This window comes from Aptenodytes forsteri, unplaced genomic scaffold, assembly GCF_000699145.1.
Source record: "Aptenodytes forsteri isolate BGI_AS27 unplaced genomic scaffold, ASM69914v1 Scaffold207, whole genome shotgun sequence".
Classification (NCBI taxonomy): Eukaryota; Metazoa; Chordata; class Aves; order Sphenisciformes; family Spheniscidae; genus Aptenodytes; species Aptenodytes forsteri.
In genome coordinates this window covers 742,146-753,644 of record NW_008794836.1, presented here as the reverse complement: position 1 = coordinate 753,644, position 11,499 = coordinate 742,146, and the positions used below count along the sequence as shown (strand labels likewise).

Here is an 11,499-nt window from a genome sequence, read left to right as displayed (position 1 = left end):
GTTAAGAACACAGGTGCTTCTCTCCATTTACCAACACGCTGAGGAAAGCCTATGATCACTTACAACTACTAGAAAATGCTTATTTCTGATAATTTTTGGTAACACAGGTAAGTATCACAGAATTTCTTCTAACCAAACATCAGAAAAGCTTTGGCAAAAAGAATGACTGAAAATATTTTGTAAATGTTAACCCACGGGAGAATGCAATGAGGATAGGAACAAGGTCCTTATATTTCTACAACCAGCTTATAGATGAAAACGGACATACCTTGGAGAAAGCAGACCCCCCCTAAGTCTAGTCCCTGTGCTAACAGAACCACACCACCTAAGTCACTGTGGCCAACTCCTGCAATATAAGAATACTGTGAATTCAGAGGTTTTCCCAGGTTTTATAACTTCTCCCAGGTTTTATCACTTTTCCCAAAGTGTTAAAAGGTAAAATCTCTCTCTCTTTTTTTTTTTTTTTTATTTTAGGTTCCTCATTTTTGTAGCTGTATGAATATGCTTGAGAACACTCTTCCAAAAGGCTCAAGAACCAGAAGAGGAGATTTTGCAAGCTGCCTTTACACTGAACCGTTCTTAAATAATTTTCATTCTACTGGTGGAAGGTTAGGAGAATTTTTGCCCTCAAGGGCTTGTCAGCATTGGATGCATTAGTATACCTTCCATACAATTTACACCTCAGCCCCACAGATGCAAAGATCAGCTCTAAGACATGCAGGGTCCTGTTCTTGAGCACACATGGAGATACATCCTCCTTGCACATAGTCATCAGCATCCCATTCAACCTCCTGTCATGGCCCTAGGGCTAACCACCAGCCTCAACTCAAAGAACCTTCCCCTCACCATTCGTATTTACTAACGTTTCATAATTCACTACGCCAGAAGCTTAAGTAGTCTGTTGACTGCTAGACCTTTCTCCCTCAAATTTCTTTTCAAAGCCTTTTGAAACTACTGCACAGCCTCCACCTCCTTCCCATTTGGAACATCACCATATTTTCCCTTCGAGAAACACAGAATGTTTCTATGTTTCGCTAGCATTTTACATTTGTGTAGCACCTGATTCTTGAAAAATCTTGTCTGGACCCAAAATGACCTCAAGTGACTATCACAGTGGCACTACAATAAAAAAGTACATCTTGCTTCAAATGCTGTGTTGTTTTCTTGTATGCTGACCTGAGATCCTTGTATGTGTTCCCATCTGTACTGTGCTTAGCTGCAAAACTATGAGCTGCTGTGATTCCCTTTCTCTATGTCCGTCCTCAATCCAGTCTTTGTCTTACTTGTCCGAAAGATTGCAAGCAGAGAACGGGGCAGGGCTGACGTCTCTGGTGCTTACAACATTGGGGCTCACGTACTTAGGTTTTTAGATTGTATGTTATACAAAGAGGAACAACTCCTAGTCACAACAGGCTTGCAAATCCACTTAGAGTAAGTGGATTACAGTAAGGCTTTTATAACATTGATGACTCTTCTGTTGCAGCACATTTAGGTTATGCTTATTTCTATTACCTTTCCTTTGAATTAAACAGTGGGAGCAGGCAGCCAAGGAAAACACAGGTATTATTTCGAATAATCTAATTCCACAGCAAGTTAATGAGGGAAATAAGTCATCTTAAAGCTTTCTAAAATTGAATGATATTTTTTAACAAGAACTTCACACGGTCAATTCATTAAGTATCCTGGTATACCAAGATCTCAAATTTGGAGGCTTCACCACCTCATTAGAAACACCATCAGTTCAGTCCGTGTCTATAAGAATATCCTGCACATGCTTATGGCCAGTGGATAAGATATGCCCTTGCGGTGGGTTGACCCCCAACCAACAGCCAAACACCCACCCTGACTCCCTCTCATTCCTCTCCTGCAGGAAGGGGAAAAAATAAAAGGAAGACAAGAAGACTCATGGATTGAGATAATGACAGTTTGATAGGGAAAGGAAAGCTGCGCATGCAAGCAAAGAAAAACAGGAATTCGTTCACTACTTCCCATCAGCAGGCAGATCTTTAGCTACTTCATGGGAAGCAGCACCTCAACATGTACAACAGTTGCTTGGGAAGACCGCCATAACCACAAACATCTGCCCTTCCTCCTCCTTTCACTGAGCTTTTAATGCTGAGCTTGACATCAAGTGGTATGGAATATCCCTTTGGTCAGTTCGGGTCGGCCGTCTTGGCTCTGTCCCCTCCCAACCTCTTGCTCATCCCCAGCCTACTTGCTTGGGAGGGCATGGGGGAGAGAAAACCTTGAGAGAAAGCAAACACTGTTCAACAACAGCCAAAAAAGTGGTGTGTTATCAATACTGTCTTAGCCACAAATGCAAAGCACAGCACCATCCGGGCTGCCACGAAGAAAGTTAACTCCATCCCAGCCAGACCCAGTACAATCTCAACGCCTTATTCCACACCATTCACATCATGCTCAGGTCACACATTATCTGATACATCTAAGTATCCTCTGTCCCATTCATACATTGTTTAATTTCTATACCCTACTCAAACCTTTTCATTCTATGTTTCTCATTCCTGAAATTCCTTCTTAGCAACACTTACAATTTATACTACATACTTAAACCATCTTTACATCCAATAGTCAGGTTTATACATCCTCATTAACCACTATACCTTGTCCCTTGACATATATACAGATGTTATCCCCCCATTCCATGCTCCCCCTCCCCCAAATGTCCATAAGAACAGTCGATGACTTTGGTCCTATCTGTCAAGGAGATCACTCAGGACAGGAGAAGCAGCGTGTTGGATTGTTGAGCACCAAGACCGCTTGGGCTGGGTCAGCGCTGCACTCACATGGTTCCTTGTGGGGCTCATTCTCTGTTGGTTCAGGTGATTTCTGCTGTATTACTTCCCATATCATACAAGTCAAATCATGGATTATTTTCGCCCAGGGATAAATCTCCTTGAGGTACACTCCAGATTTCCACTTCCTTCTGCACCACCCACCAAGCGCCCCTGGGTCCTTGAGCAAAGACAATCCCACAAATGGGCTTTTCTTTTCCCAAGGGAGAGCAACTCACACTGCCTTTCCCAGCCACTCACCTGTATGTACTACGAGGACCTCATCTCGTCCCACAGTATGTGGGGGCTTTGTTTGGGCAGAACCAGGGCAGTCAGTAGATTATCTGGTGTTAACCAGCCAAGTGGCTTCTGCTAAATTTACGTCCCACTGCTTCCATTCCCCAGCACCCATTGCTCTCAGCATAGTCTTTAACAGTCCATTGTATCGTTCAGTCTTTCCAGAGGCTTGTGAGTGATAGGGTACATGATGCACCAAATCAATGCCATGTTTCTTGGCCCAGGAGTGTACGAGTTTATTTCAGAAATGAGTGGCACTGCCTGACTCGATTCTTTCTGGGGTACCATGACACAGAACTTGACTTTCAAGGCTCAGGATGGCATTTTAAGCAATGGCATGGTTTACGGGGTATGTCTCCAGTCACCCAGTAGACACTTCCACCATGGTAAACACATAGCACTTGCCTTGGCAGGTTCAGAGCAGTGGTCCAGTGTAGCCGACTTGCCAGGCCTCACCATACTGATATCCCAGCCACCTCCCTCCCTCTATTCCAGGGAGACTTTACTCACATGGGTCACTTGATTGCAGTGCATGTTTCACATGTGTGATGGCCTCAACAGTCAGGGCCACCCCTCAATCACAAGCCCATTTTTTCATTGTATCTCTCCTAGTTACTGTCCTTATCTTGACTTCTTCACGCTTTTTCATCCTATTTTCTCCCCCTGTCCTGTAGAGGAGGGGAGTGAGAGCGGCTCAGTGGCCATCTGGCTGCTGGCCAAGATTAACCCATCACAGTCCTTTTTTTGGCATCCAACACGGGGCACACAGATTTGAACCAGTAACCTCTTGATCTGCAGTCAAATGCTGCTGGCCCAGGTCAATCCACCACAATCCAAACCTGCTCCCTTTAAGACATTTCTTATAGCTGGAGAAGGCTCTTGCCTAGAGCAAAGATCAGGCTTGCCTCGGATGACCTCCTTCACTGAGTTTTTGAGTATAATTATCAGTAGAACAAAATTCAAAGCTGCTGAGAAATGCATGTGAGTAGCACTTCTGCAGGCAAGGACGAGGCAGCTTATCAAGGTGTTGAACATATTCAGTAAAACTTGGTTAAATAAATCATCTTTTAAATCAACCTTTGCCCAATCAAAGTCCAGCCTTACTTATAGGTACAGCGGCAGGAGGGGCAGCAAAAGAGAATTCCTGTGAAGGCTGCTCCACACAGACATACAGGTAAGAAATTCCTTTTTTGCTAATCCCTCTTTCCTTAGGAAACTCCTTTTTACGATCCCGGTAATTTTGCATGTAAAGCTTTCATGGATTAAAAGGAGTAGTATGCAGTGCACTGTAACCTTCCCTCCATTTCTAAATATGATGAAATAATCTCCATTAAAACCTACTGTTTCTTCAGCTTTGTGTACCACTGGTTTTGCATGTTAACTTCAGGAATTAGCACAGATTCCCAGTGTTTGTCAAGAAAAACTGCTCTGAGTTGTAGTTGCAAGCAATACAGTCCGATGGGTTCCAAACAAGGTCCAAATAATAGGGCAGTCCATCCCTATATGGAGTTAGTCCCAGTGCAACTACACAGAGACTCAAAAAAGTACAAGGCACCTGACCAAGGGGAACAAGTGAATCATGATCTGCAGGCCCCCATCCCTGCATGCTGAAATTCTCCATATTCTCCAGCTTCAGTGACATCTGTGCCAAACCCCCACCATACAACCATACTGTTCTACATGCTGCCCAGCTAACCTCAACAATGCACTTTCAGCTTCAATAGCAAACAGTCTGTAGCATGGGTAGCCACAGAGGTGGTTTTGCAGTAGGCTGCTATCATGGAAGGATCTGACTGCCAGCTACTTCTAAAAAAAGGAAAAGAAAAAAAAGGCCATTTCCCACATACATTAGTCACACAGGTGATATAAAGAGAAGAAAAACCACGGAGTTGCAAAGAAATCTTTACAAACAAACATGAATTTTCTTAGTATTTATTAGGCTGTGATTAATGGCTAATCTCTGCAACACAACTTTGGCCTTTTGACAGACTTCTGTCAGTAGAGAGAGGCAGGGAAAAAAAAAAATCTTTCCAGTAAAATACATACCAAGTTTGCTAATTACCTGGACTTTCCAACTGGAGGAAGTTGTCTTCATTTGTCTTGCTGTTCTATCGTCATGCATCTTGGGCAGGAGTTCCTGAGACAACTATCTTTGGAGTTGTTCCCTGGTCACAACTATTGCTTACTTTCAGTACATAGTATTCCTGCTAATGATATGCATCACCCAAACCACAGTTTCATTACATCATAAAAGCATAGAATAGTTCAGGTTGGAAGGGACTTCTGGAGGTCGCCTGGTCCAATGCCCCATACAAAACAGGGCCAACTTAGGTCAGGTTGCTCAGGGCCCCATCCAGGTAAGTATCTCCCAGGATGGAGATTCCACAGCCTCTCTGGGCACCTGTTCCAGTATCTGACAACCCCCAAGATGAAAAGCTGTCCTTATGGCTGTCTAATTGGAATTTCCCTTGCTGCAGCCTGTGTCTGTTGCCTCTCATCCCACCACTGTTAACTTCCAAGAAGAGTCTGGCTCTGTGTTCCCTACACAATCTAGTTAGGCAGTTGAAGACATCAATGAGATCTTCCCTTTCTTCCCAAGACTGAATGAACGCAGCTCTCTCAGCCTCCTTAAACATTATGTGCTCCAAAACCTAAATCACCTCAGTAGAAAGGCTCCAATATGTCAATTACTTGGGGAGCTCAAAACTGGAGACAGTACTCGCATGTGGTCTCACAAGTGCCAAAGAGAGGGGAACAATCCCTTCCATTGACCTGCTGGCTACATTCTGATACCACCCAGTATACAGTTGACCTTCTTCACCGCAAAGGTACACCTGACTCATGTTCAACTTGGGCATTTGAGTGCTGTCCAGCAACACCGCCTTCTGGCCAGCCAGCAGTCAGCCTGTATTGCCGTGCATGGTCTAGATACAGATTTTTTTTTTCACTTTTCTTTGTTGAACTTCATGAGATTCCTGTCAGCCCATTTCTCCAGCCTGCTGAGGTCCCTCTAAATAGCAACCCTAACCTCCAGCCTATTGACTGCTCCCCCTCAATTTGGTACCATCTACCAGCTTGTTGAGAATGTGTTCTGTCTCGCTGTCTGTATTGTAAAGAAAGATGTTAAACAGTATCAGTCCCAGTACCAACTCTAAAGAATGCCACTAATAACCAGCCAACAGCTGGATTATATACCACTGATCAAACCCCTCTGAACCTAGTGGCCCAGCCAATTTTCTGCATCATCTAGTAGTCTGCTTATCCAGTACATATGTCACCAAATTGGCTACACTGACTCTACTAGAGACTATCAAAGTCATTGCAAAAATTGAGGTGAACAGCATCCGCTGCTCTCTGCCTGTCACAGAGCCAGTCCACTCATCATGTAAAGTTATCAGGTTCATCAGCTATCATAAAAATCAGTAAATCCATACTGTCTGATCCCAAACACCTTCCTGTCCTTGGCACATGTGCCTTGACACAGCTTCTAGGAGGATTTGCTCCAAAACCTCCAGAGGACAAAGGTCACTGCCTAACAGCAATCTGGTAGCAATCCCCAGCACCCAGTATACTCTTTAACCACCTGGCCTCAAATTCTCTGGGGAAGTAACACAGGACCCTGGAGACACTGACTGGAAATTCTCCTCCAGTTGTCACACATTCATTGAGAAATCATTTGAATCAAACTGCTGCAGTTACTTCAGCAGCCTGTCATTTCTAAACCAAATTCAATTTCTTTCCTTTCTCACACGACATCACATTTGTATATTGATTACATCTCATGTCATTGTTAAAGTCATCAGGGCTGGAGACAAAGTTCTAGTCAGACAGCAAATTGAGGCTTTATGGTCATTTCAGGATTCATGTGAGAATTGCAAGATAAGCATACTGTCTCAGCTCTGTTTTGTTCCACACAGACCAGGCAGTGTTAAATTGCCTCTCCTGCAAGTGATTACCTGATGGCACACTCACATTGTCAGTATGCCTGAATATTCCACGCTTTTGTTAGACCTCATAATACCTGCATTCATACCTTACCCAAGTCTCGCATATAATGATATACCAAAGTGAAATAGCTCTGTTAGCTCCTCTTCATAACAGAACCAGTGTTTAATTAGGATTCAGAGGCAGAGGAAAACATGGACAGCTCCAGGAACTTCGACCCTACCAGCAACTTCTAAAGGACACAGAAATAAAGCAAGTGCACCATTTTGTATGAAAACTGAGACATAGAAATAGCGAACCCAACTAGAAGGAAAAAAGCAGCTTTGTAAGTGGAGACAAGGGTCTTCCTAGTTCCTTTATAGTCCTTGCTTTCCACCCTCCAGTGCAAACCCTGCACTCATTAACAGTAACGCTCCAGTTACAATGTCTTTTCCTGAAACTTAATTTTGTTTAGCTAAAATAACTAAGAACAGGAAAGCCTGGTTAGGACAATGAGGTCCTTCCTTGATCCCCCCTGTTCGTCCATCTGCACAGGTTGCCCAGAGAAGTTGCAGGGTCTCCACCCTTGGAGATATTCAAAAGGCTGAGAGTGCTGGGACTGTTCAGCCTGGAGAAGCAAAGGCTCAGGGGAAACTTATCAATGTATAAAAATATCTGAAGGGAGGCTGCAAAGAAGATGGAGCCAGACTCTTCTCAGTGGTGCCCAGTGACAGGACAAGAGTCAATGAGCACAAACTGAAACACAGGAGGCTCCATCTGAATGTAAGGACACTTTTTTACTATGAGAGTGACTGAGCACTGGCACAGGTTGCCCAGAGAGGTAGTGGAGCCTCCCTCCTTGGAGATATTCAAAAGCTGTCTGGGCTTGGGCCTGGGGAACTGGCTCTAGGGGACCCTGGTTGAGCTGGGAGGTTGGAGCGCATGACCTCCAGAGGTCCCTTCCAACCTTGACCATTCTGCAATTCTGTGAAATCCCATTTTGTCACATAACTTTCCTATACTGTTCCAGTATTTTTGTGCTGCCGTTATTTTTCTTCTGGAAGACTTAATTCTGGTATTAAACCCTCACCTCAATTTTCACTATGTTATCACAGGCAGACAACTTCTTTCTTCCAGTTCTGCATCTGGCTTAACTTCATTTGAGATAGGGAGGCAAGAAAAGTGAGGAGGGAGAGGGGGAAGGGATTGGTTTCTTCTCCCTAACCTTGTTAACTAGCTTCAACTTTGCACAGCTGGATTTCCAGGGAAACAAAACCCCAAGAATTCTGAAGCAAACTGTCTCAACATGTATTTAGAGGGAATGTATCTAGGAAAGCTTACTGTTTTTACTCACGCATATCTTTTCCATCCTGTCTGGTAGAGATGACTTCTATTCTCCAGCCCCGAGAATGTAAAGTGACCAAAAAACCCCAAAAGAGCTACGGATTCTACCTGCGTATTGAGAAAGACACAGCAGGCCATCTCATCCGGAACGTGGAAAAGAACAGTCCAGCTGAAAAGGCTGGCTTGAAGGATGGAGACAGAGTCCTCAGGGTTAACGGTGTGTTTGTACACAAGGAGGAACATGCACAGGTACATCTCTGTTTAGTCTGGGATCCACACCACTCCCCCATTACCCAGACCCACTGCCACTATGTGAAGCTTCCTCTTCCAGTTTTTATGGCATCTTCGGCTAGGAAATCCAAGAGCTGAGTCAACTGCTCTGAGTATCTCCCTGCATCATTCATTACCCACCATGGGCATGAAATGTCTTTGAGGTGCCTCCATAGTGCATAAGCAGAGGGATGAGAACAAAAACAGTAGATGGTGCAACCCTTCCTGGGGAGAGCTTTTAGGTCAATCACTCTAGCACCTGCTTGCCCTTTCACCTTGTCCACTGCAGGTGGTGGAGATTGTCAAAAACAGCGGGAATTCTGTTGTACTTCTTGTTCTGGATGATGCATCCTATCAAAAGGCAGAAAAGGAGGGAGTGAACTTGGAAGAGCTGGGTCAAAAGGCATCAACAGGACAGCAGCAGGAGCAGCAGTCCCCACTGCCCATGGCCAATGGAGCAATCACTGCAGTTCCACAACCCCAGCTCTGCTACCTAGTGAAGGAGGAGAATGGCTATGGCTTCTCTCTGAAAACCACAGAAGGTGAGAGCCTGGGTAGAAGACATGGGGGGGGGGGGGGGGGGGGGTGTGTGTGTGTGTGTGTGTGTGTGTATATATGTATGGCAGCAGGGACAGAGGCAACCACAGTTAACACGTGGGGGCCAATGGGGACATGCCAACTGCTCTTGCTAACAGAGAGAAGCAGCAAGATGAGTTCAGATCCATCTCTAGTCCATTTCTGTACAGCATACACAGTGCATGGTTTTCTGAGGACCACATTTCTTATGGGGTGGAGAAAATATTAAAAAAAAAAAAAGATGAAAAGAATAAGCTATTTTCTGCTTGTTATTTAAACCCACTTACCAAAACCAAACTTGCAGTCCTTGCTCAAATACCAGATATACACTCAAGATGTTACATTAAGTCCTGTTCCATTCCTCCAAATCACCTCAGGAATGGAAGGCGACTTCCACACCTTCTTTTTTTGTGATTTCCACAAACCTTTTGATGTTCTTTTCACACAAGGTTCTAGACAGCTGTAATAAACGCTCTTCCTGATTTGTAAGTTATTTCATTTAGAAAGCAAGGGATTTTGAACCTCTTCCACATATGCCTTTCTTCCAAGGCCAGTCAACAGAATAGGGAAGTCTTCTGGAAAGCATCACCTCTAAAGAGGGTATTTTGGAATGCAATATAGCTGAAAAACCAAACATGGAAGCCTTCCAAACACAGGAAATTATGAAATGTATAAACCAGCAATAAAAGCAGCTCCTCACTTCAAACTGGGAGGGAATCAAATCCCTTTCAGCTATCTTAATCAGCCCCTTTGGCACTCTTGGTAGAGAAGTAAGATTGTTTGAGCTGCAGATAGTGAACAAATGCCTCCCTCCCCCACAGAAGTGGTTTTTCCAGGTCAGAATAAGAGACAGAGGTGTGTCTACCTGGAAGGTTTGTGGTGCCACTGTAATCTGCACGTAAGCAGAGACCAAGAGCCTCTAAGGGTATCATTGCCGAGTTTCCTTAACCATTAAATTTGGGCATATTTCAATGACTTACCCTGTGTAATGAGTTTTCATTTATTTTAGGACAGAAGGGGTTGTTCATAGTAGAGCTTTCATCACAAGGAGCAGCTGCAAAGGCTGGTGTCCAAAATAATGATCGCCTGATTGAAATCAATGGAAAAAATGTGGAAAATGACACACATGAGGAAGTGGTGAAAAAGGTATTTGTTTGTATATTGATTCATCTTCTGTTCTGGCCCACTTTCACAGCAACCTATGAGGGTTACTGAGGAGGCAGCTCTGGCTGATTTGAATGCTTCTCAGTAAATCTTAGAAGCTGCTGTTCGTGTATCATCAACATGGCAGAGTACCCCTCTGCTTTGGCTCTGCTGTCAAGCGGCCTCTTGAACTGACTCTGAATACTGCCATCAAGACAGGCCAAAGAATTTTAAATAACAGAAGTATATTGCTGCCAGGAACCCTATTAAATAAATCATGCTCTGTTCCTAGAAGTCCTGGAAATACTCCTAATGGTAAGGGGGCAAGTCATCAAATGCAGTTTTCAGGGCAGGAAGAGGGGGAGCTCTCTGATGATACAGTTAGCATGGAACAGGGAAAATTCATGATTTTAGACAGTAGTTCCTTCTCCTGTTAAGTCCAAAACTAATGAAAATTACTCTGCAAGTAATTTTACCAACTGGTCTCAGCTGCAAAGAACATTGCTAATGAGGCTTCCAGCTTTCCACTATTGGCACTGCTAAAACGCAGCTGGAGCTGAAGAGATTTCAGAGCCATGAGACAGGCAGTACATGCTCCGGCCTTCCAGCATCACAATTCAGTGCACGCTACTAACTATGGAACCGTGCAACACCTATGTTTTGTTCAGCTGTAGTAACATCAGGAGCAGAGTGACACTGGTTAAGATGAGTAAAGAGGGCACCCATTAGACTAGAAAGGAATAAGAGAAGAATGGACTTGGAGAGGTTGAACAGACAAAACAAAACCCCAAAACCTTAGAATCAGTAATACAAGGAGATGGAAGAGGACCAAGAGTGACAAAAACTTGACTCTTGTCACTGTAATCTAAAATAGTGGTATAGATGGCATGATATGTCTATGTTGTAGAGTTCCACATCTAGGTAAGCCAAGCACTATCTACTGAGGCTCACTGGATTCTACTGGCACTGTATGCCACCCTCATGCCACTCTACAGGTAATTCCCTAGAGGTCAGGAACACAGTATGAAATACAGAAAATTTCCTCATATACATGCTGGATCTCAAATGCCCGAGATCTTGTCATGGCCTAAAATTTCTGACTGGGGGGAGGGGGGGGGGGGAAAAAACTTTAATAAGCTTGGGCTCGCAC

The 11,499-nt window shown here is 44.1% G+C and overlaps 1 protein-coding gene across 1 annotated transcript in view; it reads left to right on the top strand.

Moving 5' to 3' along the window:
* The first annotated feature begins 4,239 nt into the window (after window positions 1-4,239).
* Window positions 4,240-11,499, top strand: part of PDZK1 (PDZ domain containing 1) — an 11,764-nt gene continuing 4,504 nt past the window's right edge. The window contains exons 1-4 of the mRNA XM_009274486.2: window positions 4,240-4,266; window positions 8,398-8,609; window positions 8,920-9,172; window positions 10,216-10,352. Of these exons, the coding sequence (XP_009272761.2) occupies window positions 8,400-8,609; window positions 8,920-9,172; window positions 10,216-10,352 (600 nt within the window). The 5' untranslated portion in view covers window positions 4,240-4,266; window positions 8,398-8,399. The remainder of the gene's footprint in view (window positions 4,267-8,397; window positions 8,610-8,919; window positions 9,173-10,215; window positions 10,353-11,499) is intronic.